At 34.3% G+C, this 21,668-nt stretch overlaps 2 protein-coding genes across 3 annotated transcripts; both read left to right on the forward strand.

Annotated features, from left to right (window-relative positions):
* The first annotated feature begins 236 nt into the window (after window positions 1-236).
* On the forward strand, window positions 237-16,592 carry LOC122015528. Of its 2 annotated transcripts, XM_042572476.1 has the most exons (15): window positions 237-444; window positions 1,995-2,068; window positions 2,165-2,245; window positions 4,411-4,486; window positions 8,097-8,167; window positions 11,763-11,864; window positions 13,958-14,047; window positions 14,130-14,204; window positions 14,311-14,343; window positions 14,421-14,501; window positions 15,445-15,495; window positions 15,577-15,678; window positions 15,757-15,798; window positions 16,068-16,292; window positions 16,379-16,592. In XM_042572476.1, exons 1-14 carry the CDS (start codon window positions 408-410, stop codon window positions 16,254-16,256), a joined length of 1,104 nt encoding a protein of 367 aa, XP_042428410.1. In that variant the 5' UTR covers window positions 237-407; the 3' UTR covers window positions 16,257-16,292; window positions 16,379-16,592. The 2 variants fall into 2 exon arrangements, with proteins under 2 accessions (XP_042428410.1, XP_042428409.1); XM_042572475.1 differs by having other exon boundaries at window positions 238-444; window positions 16,068-16,592.
* Window positions 16,593-16,926: 334 nt separating this feature from the next.
* On the forward strand, window positions 16,927-21,260 carry LOC122016350 (eukaryotic translation initiation factor 4E-1-like). The gene is made up of 5 exons (XM_042573616.1): window positions 16,927-17,335; window positions 19,008-19,173; window positions 19,263-19,388; window positions 20,928-20,993; window positions 21,078-21,260. Exons 1-5 carry the CDS (start codon window positions 17,067-17,069, stop codon window positions 21,126-21,128), a joined length of 678 nt encoding a protein of 225 aa, XP_042429550.1. The 5' UTR covers window positions 16,927-17,066; the 3' UTR covers window positions 21,129-21,260.
* Window positions 21,261-21,668: the final 408 nt, after the last annotated feature.

Raw genomic sequence — 21,668 nt, forward strand, 5'->3', positions numbered from 1 at the left:
ATTTACTCAGATAAAATAACTCCGGAATAAGATATTTTTAGAATGAAAAAATATATTAAATTATATTTTAATATAAAAAAAGATATTTAAAAAAAGAAATAAAGGGCGCTAATTTTTGCCCGATCTCCTACGATGGACCGCAGATCTGACACTTCACGTTTAACCCAACGGCTCCTGTTAATTCAGAGCTCGTCAGGGGCAGTGATATTTTCGTGATTGTCATTATAAATTTGGGTATCTGTGGAACACCAACGCTAATCGTCATCGGAGATTCGGAGTGGTCTTGACTCTTGAATCCGTGGATCGGATTTGCTGCCTCAGGAGGTGAGCGCGACGCCAGCACTCTGTTAGAAACCCTAGAGATGGTGCGAGAGTCCCTTGCGGTTTTACCAGGGTTTTGATCGGCCATGGCGCTCGGGAAACTCACCGTAGTCATTGGAGCAGGTACCTGTCCGTCGACCTCTCTCCTACGACAGTATCTTGGTTCTTAAGTGCTTTTCATTAGAGGATTGGATGCGATCTTGAATCTTCTACGCATTTTTAAACTCAACCCAATTGTAATATAGTCTTCGTCCTAAGAGGTTTTCACGGAAGAAACTGGATTCGCTGATCCGTTGTTCATTCGCCATTGGATTTTGATACAGTAACAGCTCTTTTGTAATAGGTAATTTAGAAGTGCACATGTCGATAGCTGCGGCCTTAATGCTCTCTCCGGATAACATTTTTATAGGGAGGCAACTGTTGTGACGAATGTAACGTATTCTTTTTTGGAGGGAATAGAGGTTTATTTTGGTGAACTGGTTTTGCTGTAAGGTTGGGCTATAAAAAGGATTGCTAGAGTTGCTTTTGCACATGTTACAGTACCTTTCAGATTATATGTTGTGAGAATTGCATTGTGTTTCAATTTAATTGGGTTATAATCAGTTAGCTAAAGATCAGGCTAATGTATGCCTGCACATACCCCCACTTGTGGGTAAAACCATTTTCACCACCAAACAGATTTTGAAGTTCTCCACTTGGTAAGCTTCTTATGTTATTAGAGGATCCTTTTTTTTCTCCTTAAATCAATATCCATATGGCCAACTCAAGTTTTTTCCCTTTAGTTTCGTTGTTCTGTGTCTGTGAAGTGTGATCATCAAAACAGCCTACAACATTGCATATCACTAATATGGTTCCTCTATGCAGCCAAATTCCACATGCAGCTCAATAATATTGAATTGTGATACCTTTACGTCTGTTTAGATCTGTGTTTGATAATGACCATAAGTAAGCTGTATCTTAATGTTTGTATAGATCAATAAAATATTGCTATAAATAGTCATTGAGATACACGCTTACTTCCAGTGCATACTTGGATTAGGCTATATGTTGGAAAGCCCCATCAGGACTGGAGTATAGATCTTGAGTATCAAAGTTCTTGGCATTTTTCTTGTTTTGTTTAGAATTCTGGATTGATCATGGATGAACTGGTAGATATATCATGCCATTGATTATTTTAGGCTTGGTGATCCACTGTCTTGTTGCACAATAAGCAGTATAGATTGTTGATTTTGTTCAGCATCAGTGGTCAATATGGTTTGTTTGCACTTGCTACTTTTCTTCATTTTCCTTTCCCATTTCTCGTGCACAATTTGCTGAATCAGTTGACTTTCAGTTGATTCTCATATTCATGTTTACTTCGTTTTATCTCTTTTCTGTTGCCCAGTGTATTTTGAGCCTGTAAACTAGAATTACGTTTACTTACTATGCTGCCTTTATCTTTTAAACTTTTTTTGGGTGCGTTTTGCTTATTCAGTTTTTTTTTTAATAAAGGCTTGGTCGTGGTTGTTGTTATGAGATACATGTATCCGGCAAGCATGTATGATGTTGTAAACTAGAGCTTTACAGCTCTTTTCTCAATTTTGAGTGGAATGATTTTTTTTATTTTGTAATCAATTTTTTTACCCATTAGTATGCCTTGTTTATTTATTGTAAATTGAATTGTTGTCTCATAGGCATACTTGGAACTTTTCTTGCAAAGGATGGACAATTTCCTGATGTTACAAAACTCTTTTCTGGTGCTTTCAAGGTATATTACCTAAAATCACACTCTCTCGAAACCAAATTATCCATTATCTGTCACTATTGGTCCTTTTCTAACTATCTGTAGTTTCTTTCCCTATAGATTGTGACAAGACACTTACAACAAGATAAAGACAACTCTCGATCCACTAGTAAACCACAAACTGATTCCCTATTAGCGCAGGTTAGTATGCCATTTCTATTGGTTAGTATGTCATTTCATGTCCTGATATCTATATTGAATTTCTTTACATTGTAGAGGTATTTGTCTACTACCATGATGTCACATTGTGCTGTTTCTGGTTTTGATCCTTTGGAAGCTACAAGTAAAATAAGAATTCCTCTTATAGTCACACACCAGAGATTTTAACATGCCAAAAATTCACCTTGGCAAGTGCTTCTTAACTTGGAATGTTAGTGGTGCCACTTGTTGGTCAAGGGATCCAAAACTTCCTTGTTTACTGGCTTGCTTGATGATCCCCATTGTATTTTTTGTCATAATCTGTAGTTACTCTCTTTTGACATTTATTTGTAATGGGAAATCACTGGGGCAAGCTTTAAGAACTCATACTGAGTCAGTATACATCACCAATCAAATTGCAAGATGTGTGCTCATGTCCCTTGATGCATAGTTTAGTTGCTTTTACAATTATAACTTTAGCTATATCATGGAAATTTTCTGCAATATGATCATGGATCTTGAAATGGAACGGTGTTGCAGACTAAAGACAATTTGATTGTTGGCACTTGTGCTCTTAACTGCAGAAGGTTGAATTGATGTAATAGGAAACAAACTACAAAATTGGAGTATCAAAGCAAGGAAAAAGGAAAATCTTGATAAACTAGAGAGGAATTAGTTGGATGAAATATCCAGAAAGAGGATAACATGACTGGAGGGAGATAAGTTTCTTTGAAAATTTTCACATATCATTGTCAATCTCTCATACCTAATGCGTTATATATGCAAAGAACTTTTAACTACTATAAAGATCATGTAAGGAGATACAATTATGATATTGTATCTTTAAATTACAGAAAAAGGAAAAGAGGTCAGGCTATCTTTTTGATTAGATAGTTGATAATGTATCCCTTACTATTGGATGGGTCATAGGTCGCTGCTGAATTTTTAGAAGGGAAAACAAGGTAATCACTATTGATATACTGTGGAGCTTGTTGCACATTTTTGGTTACGAGTTTTTTAAGCTCTATCAATTTTAAGATCTGCCTGTTGCAGTTTAGTATCATTTAGATATATCAGACCATGTGATGATTTCTGATTCTAACCAAGAAAAAGTAAGGCTCTATTTCACTATCATATCTTCTATTAATTGTCTCTTTTAATTAGCAAATACTTCTAAGGGTACCTCAAGACAAACAGTTCTTTTAGTCCTTGTTTAGATTAAGATTTATGCTTAATGAGCTAGTTTTTTGGAGAGTCGTGTTTGGATCCAACTTGTGTGTTTCTTTTCCCTTTAGTGAGGGCAGTGATACAAATTCTTTCTTTTACACAGTCAAATTTTTGTGCTACCGGGATCTACACTTAAAGTTGTTGATTAGAACAGGGCAGGCTTACTGTTATGCTTTGAATAATCATGACTGAGGATTTGTAATGTATGTTACCCTAAGTTTATGAGCACGTATTAAATTGGATTTTCTAACACTCTTCAAAATTATTTTGAGAGAAAATTGAAGGAAGAAAGAGAGAGGAAAGAGAATGAATGAAATTAGTTGGTTGATTTTCCTTTGTCACTTAATGGTAAAGAGGCAGTGAAAGAAAACTGGTGGATACTTTCTCATTGAACTCTTTTCCCCCTAATGGATGAACAAAAGAAAAAGAATGTACAAAAATCAGTTATCAAATATTGACTAGTTACATGATCCGCTAATATTCTCAGTCCAGTTACTTTATTTTACATGTTTTTTCATCCTTCTAAGTGAACATGAAAAGGCAGATTCTTCTTTTACTCAGACTTTTTTTTTTATTTCTCACCTAATTGCATCCTTCTTTTCTCTTATCCTTCAGATTAAATACCTGACAAATTCAAATAGGGGATTGTCCATTTAATTCAGACCATACCAAATTCAATGGGTTCAAATTGTTCTTTTTTTTAAAACCAATTTTAAGAAACTTGTCTGAACTAAAAATGAACCAACCTTATTGGCAAAAAGGCAATTTGGTTTGGATGTTTGTTTTCAGGTTTAACCGTGTAGATGTTGGGTGATATGATACATCCGATTCTTATTATGCCATTTCTGCTGGTGTCTCTGACCACAGTTTTTTGTTGGTTTAGTCGGAGATTTATGATTCTGTTGATAATATGAATTTTATTATTGTATATCTGTTTTCAGGTCAATACTCTTAGAGAGGAGTTGCAAATCTTGGCTTCCTCAAGATCAGTTACAATTGTTACTAGTGGAGGATCAGGTTCTTGACATTCCATAATTCTCGTAAATGTTTTTTTTTGTTGACATCTGTAATGTGCAACAAAGAACATTCTACTTTTTTGCTATTTGCTTGTTGCTCACATTGTCATGTTTATGTGCAAAGGTGCTAAGACATGGCTTGCATTGTAATGATTGACACACACACATTGTTTTGTAGTCGGGTGCCTGCCCTCTCCTATGTGTTATTCAACTGCCCAAGGTTAGTAGCCACCCGTGATTTACCTCTTTCGTGTTAGCCTAAGGACGGGCTGAAGGAGGCGTTGGGAGCGAGCGAATCGTCTTTTGCCACCATGTGTGTATTGGTTTTGAATCAAATTGAAGAATGATCTGATGATTTGTAGTTACAATATCCAATTTATCAATTTATTACTAATTGACCTTTTGCTCCAATTTAAAAGTTAAAATCACCTAGTTAGCTTGGTCTTAACTATAGTCTATCTTTTGCATAAGCATCCAACTAGCATATGAACATGTAATGCCAAGCATTCCAAGACACACAATAATAAAAAAAGGAAATCATGGTACTTTGAACCGTATGATCTCTTATATTTGCTTAGTCAGATTGATATGTAATCATGATGTTATAACTTCAACTATTTTCTATATGATTAGAGTACAAGGAATAATTTTTGTGAGGAAATTGGGATTTGTTAAATTGGAAATGCCATCTAGACCATTACCAATATGAAAATGTTTGAGAGGTGTCCTAAGGCAATCGCCTTAGATATTGTATTATTTATTTGATAAATAAAATTCATTATTTGAGTGTACATTTTATATGTATGTGATTTGATCTTAAACTCAATTAATGAAATCTATAATACAATGCATAACATAAGAGAAATTGTGATTGAATCATGATTAGTGGATATTTCATCATGTGTAATTATGCACGTATTAAAATCTTCCCTAGTCAATGGATTGATGAGACTGGACATCATCGATTCTGTAAGACTAGTATATATTATGCTACGTGGTGCATCTAAGCAGTTAGTCCTCACTGGCTAGAAACATTGGGATGTTGAGAGTTAACATATGAATGTTAGTTAAGGGTAACTAATTCATTGGATGTAATCTGTTATGAGATTTCATGTGGTTCTTTACATGTCGATGAAGATCTCATTGTAGCCCGAGTGTGAGTTTCTTTAGACTTGAGGTATTCAAGTCGTCTTGGTATAATTTGACATCTTTGCTATACATTTCCTAAGGGATGTAGTTATGAGATGATTGAGTATAAGTCAATATACCCGAAGGTGTTTGACTAACCCACAAAGGATTCACCACTCTTTTTGTAAAGGAGACGTATGCCCTTATTACTCGTAAGTCTTTGGCTAAAGCAAAACATGTCAAGAGGATGGTCTTCTTGGACTCGTGTTTGAGTAATTTGAATCCTCAAGACAAGAAACTGTTACTTGGACTAGGTGTGACGTAGTCAGCCTAGTGAACATATGAACCAAGAGGGTATAAGATGCGTGAAAGAAACAGATGCACTGATAAGTGTAGCCGCTGAAGGGTTCGAAATTTGTTCTAGGATTAATTGTGATTTTTCCGTCAATTGGAGGTCATGATGTACTATTAGGTGTCACTCATGATTTGTTTATAATTGATGGTCAATTATGAATGACCAACATAACCAGGAATCTATTAAGTTACACGCACTACGTATCCGAAAGATGTAAAATAAGTTTGAGAATAGGATTCTTAGATCGAGAGAGACTAAGTTTAGGAGCAGCAGACGAAGGGCAAATATGGAAAGTATTTGTTGGGCCGAAAGCATTAATGGGTCATGCGTCTTGTAGGCGAGTTGGATCCATTTTAGTTTAGTTATGAACCAAAATTGGTTTGGTTTTAAACCAAATTGGTTTAGTTTTAAAGCAAGCTTATAGCTAATAGATTGGGTTGACTGATTTAGGTACGAGTTTGATCTTGCTTATCAAACCTTGATAAAGGTGTAGAGAAAAATAGTGAGAATTAATTTTAGGTTTTATTCCTCTCCTCTCCCTCTCTTGTGCCATCGAAACCAAGGGCGCCGCCACCCTTGGTTGCCACCAATCGGCCACCGGCCTTCTGGCCATCCTCCTTCTCATCGCCGGCCGCTCAGTTGAACGGGAGCCTCTAAAGCCGCCGACAGTAGCCTCTAAAGCCGCTGGATAACAACCTACTCCTTTTGGTGTTGTTGGGTTGCAATTGTCGTCGGACACCAAATCGAGTCGTGAGTTCTTCTCTCGGATCGCGTCATCTTCTTCCTTTGGTTAGTACCGAAGTGGAGACGCGACTTGTGGCTTTGTGAAGTCGTCTTGAAGGTATCTCGGCGTGGATACGAATAGAGGCAAGTCTCGTGAGGCTTGCTAGTTAATACCGTTTTCGTTAAACGTCATTCGACGGGTGTAATTATTATAAAAGAAATTTTATTCTATGATTATATCTATACATGTATGTTCTTGTGGATGTGTGTGATGCATGTTGTAATAATTTAGGAAATTATTATTCTTCCGCTGCGTGTTTTTTGAAAACATATTTTTGTACGCCCAGCCCATAGAGACAAACAACTACACCACTTGAAAATGAGCAATGATAGTCATGGAATAAGTTTATAGATAAGAGTAAACAAATAGGAGCTTAACAAATTCATTTAAGATAGTGAACCAAACATCGTTACTTCATCTATCATTGTCTTCGTTTATCTATGTTTTTCTTTATATTAGTTTCAAAGATGGGTCTGAATCAGTTTCAAAAATTTTCTATATACACGACCACATGGAAAAAGAGATAAAATGAAAGTGATAAAAAATTTATAAAAAAAGGCAACCCGGTGCACGAAGCTCCCGCCATGCGGGGTCCCGGGGAAAGATCCATTGTACGCAGCCTTATCCTGCTTTTTGCAAGAGACTGTTTCCAGGATTCGAACCCGTGACCTTTTGGTCACATAGCAACAACTTTACCATTGCGCCAAGACTCCCCTTCAAAGTGATCAAAAATTTATGCAGATCAAAAATTTATCCTGATAATATTCCCTTACTCCCTAATTACGTTGATATAGGACTCTTGACTATTCCTTTTTGTTAATTTCACCAGATTCATTGGTATAATGTTATAAACCTCTTCACTTTCAAATTGACATGTGGGAATTAGCTAATCCGTGATTTAGGTTCTGGTTGAGTCATTAAATAACAGAATGTTAATTGTTTTTGCTGGTGTTGTTGAAAATCAATAATTTCAGTTCTTTTACAGAATTCTATTGGCTGTATTCACTTACTTCCTCCCTAATTATATTGATATAGGGCATTTGCTTGTTCTTTTCTGTTAATTTCACCAGATTTTGGTATAAAATTTTAAGCCTCTTCACATTCAAATTGACATGTAGGAACCAGCTAATCCGTGATTTAGCTTCTGGTTGAGTCATCAACTAACACTTGATGTTAATTATTTTCGTTGGGGCTGTTGAAAATGGATAATTTCAGTTCTTTGACAGAATTCTATCGGCTGTAATAATCAGTGTCTGCCACTATTTATCAGTAACTGTAGATGGTTATTGTTATTGTCTCTTTATTTTTGTGTTATTTCAAAGTTGAAATGTTTGCAAATTGCAGGTTCTGCAAGATTTGGTGTTACAACTGTCATTGTTGTTGGAGCTCTTGGATATGTCTTTATATGGTGGAAGGTAATCTCCAAGGATTAAATTGTTAACTAAAGTTTGACATCAATAAGTTCCATTCATTTGGTGGCAGTGCTATCTTTTCCAAGGATGCCTTTATGGAAGTTCATCTTACATAAATTTCTATTTGCTTATAAATTTCATGTTGAAAGAGTGGATTTCCCAACACCACACTATCTGCATACAGGAGTTGATTATGTCAGGTGCCATGGCTGTTGAACTCATTTGCTTTCTGGGGACACTGACCAGATTAGTTTATCTATTCTGAGTTAGATGACTTATTTCATTATTGTTAGCTGTCTATAGCAAGGAATGAAATCTTGAGCCGTGCCATCCGAGATGGACAATTTTTACCATTCCGACACGGGACCGGCACCGGCATAGCAAGGGCAACAATTTCGGTGCGTCATCATCACGTGCGTCGCGTGCGCACAACAAAAGGAAGAAGAAATCAAGACCTAGAGCATCCAGCGAGAGATTAGCGGTAGCGAGGCTAGACAGTGGCGAGAAAAAATCGCGAAGGGGAGGAGAGATGGATCGTGAATCGATGAGAAAAAGTTGGATTTTATTAAAAGTTTTAATTAAAATCATTATATTATATATATATATATATATTATCTAATTAATTATCATATAAATTAAAATTATAAATTATATAAATTAATAATTAAATAAATAAATTGTTATTTAATTAATATAATTATAATATATAATTTTATTATTTTTTACTAAAAATAGGAAAAAATAAAGTAAAAAAGATAATTTATATAATATATAGTTATATAATTTAAAATAATTTTAAAAATCAAACTTTAAATTATTTTTTAAAATTAAAAATAGATTAAAATTTTATAAAAATATTTAAAACAATTTTAAAAATTTATACTAATTTTAAAATTTTATAATTAATTCTAAAAATTTAATTATTTAAAAATCTAAACATAAATAACTTTTAAAAATAAATTTCATTTTAAAATGTAATATAAGCTATATATATATATATATATATATATATATAATATTTAATATATAATATTTAGAAAATTTATAATTATACAACAGCAATCAAGTTTTATCCCACTAGGCGGGATCGACTATATGGATCTTTCTACGCCATCGTGTCTATCCCTATTATATCATCTATATTTAAATAAATTTTATCTTGTTTTATTATTGCTAATCAAGTCTTCTTTTTTTTCTGACCTTCCTCTCTCGTTTGATGTGCATATTTATCATAGTTTTGTATCGCATAGCTGAAGTATTTATTGGTCGTCTAAGTACATGTTCGTATCATCTTAAATGTGCCTTGAAGTTTTTCCTCAATAGATGCAATTCTGACTTTCTCTCTAATGCTCTCATTCCTTATTCTGTCCATCCCCGTATGTCCACACATCCACCTTAACATCTTCGTCTCTGCAACTTTCGTCTTTTGCTCGTGTTCGAATCATAACCCAACATTTAAAGTCATATAACATAGCAGATCTAACTGCCATTTTGTAGAACTTCTCTTTAAGTTTTAGAGGTACTTTACTATGAACCTCTATTTCAACTAATCTGCTTATATTCAATGTAAGACATCTCTCTCTATCCCTCCATTGTTTTGATACTTAAAGCTCTCAGTTCCATGTAACTCATCATCTCCTATCTTAACAATTGTCTTATTACGTCTAATATTGCTAAACTTTAATTCTATATATTCTAACTTTACTTTAAGTTTAAAACCTTTCACTTCTAGTGTTTCCCATTAAAATTCTAGTTTAGCATTTATTCCTTCCAAACAACTTCGCCCATGACAACCCAGATAAAGGAGGAGAGTTGCATTAGATTACTAGCAAACATAAACTATGACAAATGTTCAATGAATATTTATAAACTATAATTATATAAATTAATAAATAAATTATATAATTATTATATATAAATTAGGATTTTTGTGTTAATTTAAATAATTATTATAGATAATAGTTTTTTTAATCTTAGAATCAATTTGAGATATAGAATTATGAATATTAACATACTTTTTACGCTTAGGAAATACTTTAAATTAACAATCCTTTATTTCAGAAGTTTTGATAAAGATATGCTATATATATATATATATATATATATATATATATCGGTTATGCCAATAAGTTTTTACCTTTAGGATTTAGCGGTTGGGTTATAGTATTAAGCATAAAAAAAAATTTAACTCGAAAATTTTTAAAGTGTGCACATGGTGTGCAGGATATCAAAGCTATATATATATATATATCAAAATCGTATCGGCACGGTACAATATGGTATCGAAATAAATAAGCTTGGTGTTCAATTCGATAAAGTTTATTTATGTTCATTCAATAATAAAAGAATATATAAAATAAATAAGCTTGAAGACTAATGAGCTTGGTTTGTTAGCATTCATGAACAATTTATGAATAAATTTATTTACTCTAACTTGTGTAAAATTTAATTATAAATTTATTTCTTAATTTTTTATTCAAATACATGAAAATATAATAATTTATATAATTTTAAATTACTCATAACATCTTAAAAGTAAGGAAATGATATCAGTGTAATAATCTATTAGATGAACATGTAATCTAAATATTGAGAACAATAACACTATTATTCAAGCTCCATAAAAACCTCGAGTTGAGCCGGTTACACCCCTAGTTTTTGATAATTTTTACTTGAAGTTTCTAATACTATTTTCTTTTCTACTAAACCGAAGTAAAATGTTAATTTTTTCAAATCAGAAACTTAACTAGAAGATTCTGGTTGGCACACTTGATTTCAACATCTTGAAGATTTATATTTTCAACTTTTCTTTCTTATTTTATATTAATGTTTAATTGAAGTTTATAAAATTGCTTATTTGGTATCACAGCTAATATAATGAATTATTATGCACATCTTGTATGTGAGTGTTTATTTTGACTCTTTATAGGCTGTACTAAAATGGTTATTCTCCATCGGTATTCAATTTTTATTTATGAGCTTGGCAACTCTATCTCTAGACAACCTCTAGTATGAGAGTAAAATTTATGTGATACAAACAGTATAGTAGCAGTATAAGTTCCCATGAGCCCTATAATATGAATTAATACTAAGAAAAACAGTTAATTAGATATATATGATTATGAGTATATTGAAAAAAAAACTAAGGTTTATGTCACTGTATTGCAGTAAATGTAGTAAATTAGACGCAGATTTAAGAGTATGTAGGGATCTAAAACTCCATCTAAGACAATGTGTGGTTGATTTTTATTCCACAGTTAAATACTGAACTGGGAAGAATATCTCCGCTTATTGTTTCGCTGGGATGTTGGTTTGTAAATTAACTTTTTTTTGTTTATTTCTGTGTAAAGTTGTTGAATGATGTCAGAGACTTTTGTTCATAGATTTCATTTAATGTACTTTTATTTGGCTTTAGATCTGGAAAGTAAGGTAATCCAATAACTGGTTCATAAGATGAATATTGGATAGGATATTTTTGCTATGCTTTTCTATTTTTTTACTCCCTTTATTCTGTTCCTTTCTATTACCATCTGAAGTATATTCCCAAATATATTATCTCTTAACCTTGCAAACTAAATGGTAATATGTACACGTCCAGGGATGGAAACTTTCAGATCTCATGTTTGTTACTCGGCGCGGCTTCTCTGATACTTGCAATCTCATTGGCAAACAGATGGATCTTGTTTCATCATCTGTTTCTGTATGTTTTTTTTCCTTTTAAATTTATCTTGATTTATTTTAAAAAATATTATTGAAATGCTATACATCATCTGTTTCATCATCTGGATCTTGTTTCATCATGTGTTTCTCGATATTTCAATATTCCGATAGAGGTATGGAAGTGCTTAGGGAAACAAGGTATTGAATGACATTTAACATGATATTGAAAACGAAAAAAATGCCTGATCAATGGAGGATAAGTACTCTAGTTCCCTTATATAAGAACAAGGGAGACATACAAAATTGTGCAAACTATAGGGTGTTAAACTAATGAGTCATACTATGAAACTTTGGGAAAAAGTAATAGAAAAAAGATTAAGGAAGGAGACCACAGTGACAGAAAATCAATTTGGGTTCATGCCTAGAAAGTCGACAATAGAAGCTATACATCTTCTTAGACAATTAATTGAAAAATATCGGGAGCAAAAACAAGATCTACACATGATATTTATTGACTTAGAAAAAGCTTATGATAGAGTTCCAAGAGAAATTATATGGAGAATTTTTGAAAAGAGAGGTGTTAGTGTAGCATATATTGAACTAATTAAGGATATGTATGAGGATGTAACGACCAGAGTAACTAAAGCATTTCAATAAAGATAGGGTTACATTAAGGATCAACTCTAAGTCCCAATCTTTTTACACTAATTATGGATGAACTCATTGCATATATTCATATTGTTTGCAGATGATATTATCTTGGTAGATGAAACACGTGAAGGAGTAAATACTAAATTAGAATCTTGGAGAGAAATACTAGAAGGGATAGGGTTTTAAGCTTAGCAGATTAAAGACAGAATATATGGAATTTAAGTTTAGCAATATTAGAAGTAATGAAACTATTGTTAAGATAGGAGAGGACGAGTTGTCCGGAATCGAGAGATTTAAATATTTAGGATCATTTTTGCAAAACGATGGAGGGATTGAGAGAGATGTCTTACATTGAATACAAACAGGATGGGTGAAATGGAGGGGAGTGTCGAGTGTTTTATATGACCGTAAAGTACCTCTTAAACTTAAAGGTAACTTCTATAAAACCACAGTTAGACCTGCTATGTTATATGAAGCTGAATGTTGGGCTATGACTCGAGCACATGAGCAGAAGATGAGAGTTGCAGAGATGAGGATGTTAAGGTGGATGTGTGGACATACGAGGATGGACAAAATAAGAAATGAGAGCATTAGAGAGAAAGTTGGAGTTGCATCTATTGAGGACAAACTTCGAGAGACACGTTTAAGATAGTACAGATATGTGCTTAAACGACCAATAAATGCTCCAGTTAGGCGATGTGAAACTATGATAAATATGCATATCAAACGAGGAAGAGGAAGACAAGAAAAGACTTGGTTAGCAACAATAAAACAAGATAAAATTTATTTAAATATAGATGATGATATAATAGGAGATAGAGCTCAATGACGTAAAACGATTCATACAGCCGACCCCACCTAGTGGGAAAAGGTTTGGTTGTTGTTGTGTTGTTGAAATGCTAGACTTTTTTTTTTTGTCATTTTGGCATGATGCCTATTATAAATACTGCAAAGAGGATGTATCCAACATTTTAACCAATGCCTCAGTGTAATGTGTGCTTGGACCTAAATTATTCTTCATGGCGAGGTGCAATAATGATGTACCCTGTACTTTATCCAGAGGATGGCTTTCTTTCCCTTAACATGCTAAAGGTCCCATATTTATTTAACCCAAAGTAGTGATTTTGAGATTCAAGTTGATTCAGGTTTTAATCAACAAAAATAAACTTACTGTTAGGGTATCTGGTTTATGCAAGGTTTTTTCTAACTTGCATAATCATACGCTCTTAATATTATTGTATTGAAATGCAAGTTTGAAATTGGTAAAAACTATAAACCTAAATTTTTTTTCGATGTCAACCCATTGATTAAACCTTGTTTCTTGAAATGATTTTCTTTGAGTCCTGATTTAGTCTTACTGAGCTAATCATTACTACCTGAAAACAAACATATCTTTTGATAAGATTTGCTGCATACCCATGTTTCTAAATTGGGAAATTTCTTGCATAACTTTAGTCTTTGACTTAAACTGCTGATTGGCAGGCTGCTAGGCGACATCTGTCTTCAAAGATTGACCATGTAGATAGTAATTTGGAGGAGTGCAAGGAGCTTGCCATGGCAACCAAGTTTGAGGTGTGGCACTATATTTCTGTAGTTTGTTATCTGTCAGAAGTTTTGACAGATAATAAGCTGAGTATATTGTGATGATCTGTAGGTGTCAGAACTACATGGAGACTTAAGATTGGTTTTTTCTGATATGGAATCTGTCCAGTCTGCCGTTGAGACTCTGGTACTTTCTGTTTACTTTGCATTTTTCGTTTGTAAAGCTAAGTTTACGTTAAGCAAATACTCTAAAGTAAGATCACATACTGATATGTGACTTCTTTCTGCATCAGAGGTCAAAGCTTGATCGAATTGAAGGAGCTCAGGTATTAATAATATCTTTGAATTTCATCTATCTCATTCTATTGTTGTTTGGTTCAATTATAAGACATTGTTTTTTTAGGATTTGACATCAAGAGGAGTCTCTCATCTTTGCCAGTTTGTTGGGAACTTAGAGCAACGCAGGAATAATGAACTTATTCAGGCAAGCAAAATTTGCCAATTTTCATTTGTGTGCAACTATTTTGTGTTACTCTATAGTTTGGCATCCTTAGCAATTTGCTGTATTAAATTTGACTTTCTATATAGATAGCCGGCTGATTTTTTCATGATTGAGAAATAATTCATTTCTCAGACAAATTGTCTTTCTTCTGACAAATGATTGTTGTTTAAGGTGGATAAATATTAAAGGTTCAAAAGTTGATATTTTTCTTAATTCGTTGGTCAATACCACGTTAGAAAAGTAGATTAACTATAGACCTGGCTGAGTACAGGTGATTGGAGTGCTAATCAAACCAATGGGCAACAACTTAGATGAAGTGTACCCTTTTCTATTTCTATGTCCTTTTCACTTGCCTTGACGTTTCTTTATGTTCACATCTCTCCCCATTTTGTAGTTCATAATTTTTTGGTGGCTTATCAACTGGTTTGATGCAAGTTCATTTACGTATCAATAATAATATGAACCGAGGAACATTTGATGAGCAGGGAGAGATATAGAAGCAGAATCCTTTGGCTCCTTAAATAGATGTCCTATACCAACCGTTAACTTTTGTATTGATAGTATTATGCATAAGCATTTTATACCTGTCAGTATAGATAGTATAAGCTGAGTTCAAGTGGCCACCAAGTAGGTTTGGTAAAGAGAATAATGGCTGAATTCCTTTTAGGTTTATGCTCCTTTTGTGTTGGGTTTGGGTAGTGAATAGGCTATTAAGTTTATGATTGAATTTGGGTATCATCTCAAAGCGGAGGCTAGTAGAATTCTTAGATACCTAAGAAATTTCTCTTCACAGTGTAAAATTTGATGTGGATATGGCTTATCCGGAGCATTTGCCAGGATGTTTGTATTGTATACATGCTACCTAATCAATTCAGTTCAAACATCAATGTCTATTAAATATTCAAACACACCCTTCGTCTTCCAGGACTCATCAAAACGAGCAATTGAATTTCCACAAACTGCAGTAGTGGCAAGGGTATTTTCTATTTTTCTCATTTTTTTTGTTCGGTATTACCTATTGTCGATTTCCCCCTAACATTTCTTATCCCAAAAGCAGGCACTCTCTTTACCACCGCTGTCGACAGAATCAAGGTCATCTTCAGAATCACCATCACCGTCTTCATCTGCTTCACCATTTACTCCTCTTGGGAATCCCAGAGTAAGCATTTTCCTATATTACTATAACTTCCTTTTGTTGCTCCAACAAATATCATGGTGATAATTTGATGCTTCTCAGGTTCCACGTTCATCAACAGTTGTATCAACTTCAGGACTAAAGGTTTGCATGCTCTTATGGGTTATATGATTTGCCAGCCTTTCCTAAATCGAAATCTGAATCTAAATCTAACTGCATGTAGCTGCTAATCAACTATTAATCACTTTTTTTTTAATCAAAAACTATTAATCACTTAATTTCCCATGGAATCAATGATCACTGTAGAAGGCAATAGCACTGTAGAAGGCAATAGCTCTTCTATCATTTGCAAAAGCATATCTGACTCTAATATCATCACCTTTTTTTTACTTATTTGAAATTATTATTCGCAGGATTTGCAGAGCTTTGTGAACACTACTAAAGAAAGAGACTCTAAGTCTGATATTCTTCTCACTCCTAAAGTTCCAAATGGATCTACTGCAGAAGAACGTGACGGTACTGCAACACCAAGTTCTTCTCGAACCTCATGGAAGTTTCCAAGCATCAATTTTCTTTCAAGAAGCCGTAGTTCCACAGACTAGTTTCCTGAATAGTACTGCAAATTTCATGATATACAGGTTTAATTAGGATAGAGCATAAATATCATCGTAAACTGATCGGTACATTTTTGTTCTCTCGTCATGTACGTTTTATTTTCTTCAAGGGCTTTTGAGGATGTCAGGCATTTGATCTTATGGGAAATTGATGGTACCAGATCAAACATGTCGCTTCTGCTTGATTTACTGAAGAGAGGGAAACATCCACAGTTCTTGGAAGATAAACTCCAATGATATGTTCTTAATTTACCGACTCTTGTATTTTGTATGCGATGGAACATGTAAAATATTGTCAAATTTTGCAAATAAATTAATTCAATATGTGAAATTGCAATCCAGAAGACGGTCTAAATGCTTCGAAGAAAATTATCTCATGGATGTCTTCTTTCTTTTTTCTCGTCGCCTAAAAATTTCAAACGTATAGTTATTGCATCTTGACAAGCAAATTTTTTGGAGATGTCCAAAACAACTAGAGAGGAATTGTCCATGACAAAACCTCCCTGCCCTGTCCTTTATAAAAAATTGGAGTAATTAACAAAATTACCTCCTAAATTTAACAACTTTTAAAAATGCCCCTAACATTTCATTAATTCCAATGTTTAGGATTGTTATATCATTCGTAACAAGTAACGCCGACACTGCACACTGGGCATCGAGTCCGATATAATGGTCCGTCCTGGAGTTTCGCCATGATTAGGGGCGGCCATTTCGTCGAACTCATTCGGCGCAGAGCTCTGCTCTGCCACATCACGAGATCGTTCTGCCAGCGGGCGACTACTAGAGTCTGACAGCGTGATGGCGGAGGAGGCGGACGTGTTGGTGGCGGAGGAGAAGGGATTGGAGAGGGACGGTGATCTGTCGGAGGAGATCGAGGAAGGGGAGATCAAGGATGATGACGCGAACCCTGATGCTGCTGCTGCGAGGGTGGGAGCCGAGCAGCCCCACCCCCTCGAGCACTCCTGGACCTTCTGGTTCGACAACCCCCAATCCAAGTCGAAGCACGCTGTCTGGGGCAGTTCCCTCCGCCGGATCCATACCTTCTCCACTGTCGAAGATTTCTGGGGGTAAAGTTCGTGCCAACTCGCCTTGCGGCCATTCTTTTCCCATGGAAAATTTCCTGATTCATTTGGAAAATACTGAGCTTTCAGATCTTCTTTTGCCATACTTGTGGTTCTTTAGCAAACCTATATTTCATCAACGTGTCAACATACTGTGTCGTGCTATGATCGTGTCAATCGCGTAGAGGCTGAGGTGATGAGTATGGATAGGAAAGAAGAAACGTATTTAGGAGGGAGAGGCTGCCATGGATAGATTGCTAGGGGATTTTCTGAACATCCTTGGAGCTTGAATAGTAGTAGATATATATTCTATCGTGCACTGTATAGCCATCTTCCTTGAGCCATCTTGGTAGTTAAGAACTTGCCCGCTTTTAATTGCTATTAGACTATAAGCACAGAGTAATAACTACCAGAAGAATATCCTGAATAAAAGTAGGTGGAGTAGATTACATAGGTGTTACTTTGCTGTGCTTCTTGCATTGAGTGACTTGGACGAGATGCATATCTCAGTTAAAAGTTTCAAAACGAATTTATGTTGAGATGCTGTTTGCCATGCATGGGACTAAACAATAGATCTGTACTGTAGATATTTGGAAATTACAATTTGCTCAATGCAACATGAGCTCCACTTCTAGCAACTTAGGAAATCCTTTTTCATTGAATCACATTCTTTTGTATTGGATTAGGTTCTATCTAATCTCATCTCATCACCAATTCTGTTCCTCTTAGCTTGGAAGGATGAACACGCGCCTCAAAATGCTCATGCACTAGTTAATGACAGTTCACCCATCCAGGTTTTTTATACGAGTTATCCTTCAGTTGTTGATGCGAGTTAAACTAAGTTCTCACATGTACCCTAATTAATCTTTACCCTGACCCATACTGTTGTCATAAGAGACTTGATTCACTTTGTCATGAATGTTTAATCACAACAACTGGTAGAGTAGTAGTTCACTCGTCAATGTCTTTATATGGTCATTAGTCAACCCTCAAGTATCTTTGTGTGCAGTGTCAAGTTCAGATCTGCTTAATGATTTTATGTCCTCACCCAAGTAAACAGTCTAACTCATAGATGGCAACATAAGGTCTAATCGCCACTAAATGGTGTAGATTCTTTGTGGATCTTGTGGAACGAAGAGGTGCCTCCACTTTTTCAATTGTACCACTTGGTTCAGCGTTCTTATGAGCTCCACATTCATCACAATAATTGCCTTTTCCAGTTGCTTCTCTTTCATTCCTTGGATCAGATGTTTAACAGCATTTGTCATGATCCTATCTGATAAGATAATCAGTCCATTAACTTGACCAAATATGAATCATGTAACTCAAGATATTTAACCTCAACTTAGTCAACTTCATCCATCAGAGCCTTTACACATTCACATTCTTTCTTAAATTCTTCATGTGGGATTAACTGTATTTGTCATACTATCTTCATATGGCTCCAAGGTTCTCTCATAATGTGCCAAGGAACATGTGCTGTCTTTTCTTTTAATTGACTTGTTTTTCATGCAATGTTGTATTTAGTGTGCATTATCTCATTGCCCTTTGTTCTGTTCTATAGTGGTTATAGTTAATGTTTCATAGAGGAAGCTCTTTTACATGTAAAACATATGGAACTATCATCCTTTTGTACGACATGGTGTGCCCACAATGATTACTTTCTTTGTGCTTTCAGCCTATACAATAATATCAATCATCCAAGCAAACTGATAACGGGAGCTGATTTTCATTGCTTTAAGGACAACATTGAACCAAAATGGGAAGACCCAGTTTGTGCTAATGGAGGGAAATGGACTATTAGTTGTGCTAGAGGAAGATCAGATCAGATGTGGTTATATACTGTATGTTTCTTGCTACTTGGTAAAATTCATAAATTCAATAAATATAACAACTTACATTATTTTCACTTTTTTGCATCTTTTCCTACTAGTTATTGGCAATGATCGGGGAGCAGTTTGACTATGGGGATGAAATTTGTGGAGCAGTTGTTAATGTAAGAGGGAAACAAGAAAAGATAGCTTTGTGGACCAAGAATGCTGCTAATGAAAAAGCTCAGGTACTTGCGAATTAGTTATGCTGAAATGATTTCATTTAGTATCTAATCCTTTGCACAACCTTATCATCATCATCTGATTACGGCTTTTCCTTTTATTTTAATGATCTCAACATGTGAAGGCATAATAATTACTTCTTTGTTATTACGAATTATGATGATGATGATTCGCCAAACCTGCATATTACGTTCTTTGTTATTTTTTATCTAAAATAGTGATGAACATTTCAAGATCGAAGTTACAGAAACCAATTGAAAGCTTCTAGAAAATGAAATTTACTTATTAAAGGACCAATTGCCTAAATTTAAATTCGTCCATATTTCCAGGACCTAAGCTAAACTGATGATGCATTAAATGTCTTTCTAAGTTCATGGTAAATCGTAGAATAGAAAAATCAAGCAAGGTTTTCTGTTTACTTATTTAAAGCCCAATTTACTCAAATTTAAATCCGCGCTTAATTTTCAGGATCTAAGCTAAGGATAAATTAATTTCTTCCCTAAACCTCAGTCTAATTGTTCTAATTACTGACTCCATGCAATACATGGGAGAACTAATCCTCAATGAATATATGCATCCAGAACAAAATAGCTAAAATCTACATACTAAATTCTAAATTGTTTCTCTTTCAACAATAGGATATTGCTATATTGTTCACAAGTTTGGTTAGTTCACTTTCAGCAAGAAGAGAGAAACTGATCTAATTCCAGCAAATGAAAATGTTCTATTATTATTAGATTTTTTGTTTGTATTTAAACTTTCCTAGCACTTTGAATATGGTAGGGGTTTTCTTTCATGCCTATAACAACTTGTTCTCTTTGGGTTTGGTCAACTGTGGATGATTTCATTTTATCAAATCCATTGTTGGTAAAGGCCCAGCGATAACACTTAGTTTTTATTAGAATTGCGAGATGTTAGAAGTAATAGGTTATGCTTTCTGTTGTTTAGTTAATGGTATTGCAAGAAAAATAGGAATACTAATTTTTTCTCATACCTCAGAATAATTAGTTGGTTCTTATGACTATTTATACACAAGTTGTACTCTGCCATGGCTGAAATTCAGAAAAATACAATGTTTTCCCTCAACTTGTTATTGGAGTTTTTCTTCTTAATCCACTTAGGAACATCGGCGAACGCCATGAATTTGACACGATAGCAAGGTCTCCCCTCCCTCTTCTTACCACAAAATTCTCTTCGTAAACTCTAATCCCTCCTCTTTCTCAATGCTATCTTTGTCTCGATGACCACCTTGTTGACAAAATCTAATATCTTCCCTATGCAACCCTTCTCCAAACGTCTCCCAACATTCAGGAACTTTATAATCTTCAGGCCATTGAGACCTTAAGGAAAGGCCACACTTTCTCCCTGAAATCTACTCTCATTCTCACACCTCATCGCAAAACTACAAAATCTAATATCTTCTATGCGCGGCTCTTCCCAATCGCTCTCACCACATTCGCAAACTTAATGATCCTCAGATGATACTAAAAAAATTATGTTTTATAGTGTGGGAAAATAAAAAATATTATCTCCTAAAACTGCAGATGAGCATCGGGAAGCAATGGAAAGAATTTCTGGACTATAATGACACTATTAACTTTCTAGTTCATGTAAGAAAACCTCTCATCTGTCTTGTTCAATCAAGTTGTTCCCTTTTTGCAAATTGATAAATTAATTTCCTTCCACTGTTGCAGGACGATGCAAAGAAGCTGGAGAAGCTTGCTAAGAATCGTTATACGGTGTGATTTCTGTCACCCTATATAACTTTTGTCTCATAAACCATACCAGTTACAACCTTCAACCTGTGTGAAGTACTGCGATGTTTCCTATCAATCTCTAATACAGATACCATATGAACTTTTTGCTGTTTGATTGCACTTTTCTAAAAAAAAGCAAAATCCATGTGTTTTTGTTTTTGTTTTTGTTTTTGTTTTTTTCTTCATACACTTTGTTCTTACAACAAGTGCATAAATGTATGCTTTGTCGATACCCTCTGTGATATATCGTATCAATGTGCGAGAAAAATCAATTAACCTTGGGCACTTTGGAAGACTATTATTTAATTTATTTACAACCTTTATTTTTTAAAAATTAATTTGGAAAATTTTAATATTTATGTATAGATATAGTTTACTTTTTATATATTTTCATTAATCTCTACTTTGTGATGATTAGTTTTATGTTATTTGGTGATATTTCATATATGTTTTATTATAAATTTAATAATTAACCTTTTTCATTAAAAAAAATCACTAAACGTGATTATTGCCCACTCTCAATTCGTA

Source organism: Zingiber officinale, chromosome 8B, assembly GCF_018446385.1.
Source record: "Zingiber officinale cultivar Zhangliang chromosome 8B, Zo_v1.1, whole genome shotgun sequence".
In the NCBI taxonomy this organism is placed as follows: Eukaryota; Viridiplantae; Streptophyta; class Magnoliopsida; order Zingiberales; family Zingiberaceae; genus Zingiber; species Zingiber officinale.

Excerpts from the sequence above, each read along its gene's own strand:
- LOC122015528 (XM_042572476.1), top strand. The coding sequence starts at position 408 with ATGGCGCTCGGGAAACTCACCGTAGTCATTGGAGCAG. Across the intron at positions 445-1,994 it reads CACCGTAGTCATTGGAGCAG|GCATACTTGGAACTTTTCTT; the intron begins GTACCTGTCCGT and ends GTTGTCTCATAG. Across the intron at positions 2,246-4,410 it reads CTGATTCCCTATTAGCGCAG|GTCAATACTCTTAGAGAGGA; the intron begins GTTAGTATGCCA and ends ATCTGTTTTCAG.
- LOC122016350 (XM_042573616.1), top strand. The coding sequence starts at position 17,067 with ATGGCGGAGGAGGCGGACGTGTTGGTGGCGGAGGAGAAGGGATTGGAG. Across the intron at positions 19,174-19,262 it reads ATCAGATGTGGTTATATACT|TTATTGGCAATGATCGGGGA; the intron begins GTATGTTTCTTG and ends TTTTCCTACTAG. Across the intron at positions 19,389-20,927 it reads CTGCTAATGAAAAAGCTCAG|ATGAGCATCGGGAAGCAATG; the intron begins GTACTTGCGAAT and ends CTAAAACTGCAG.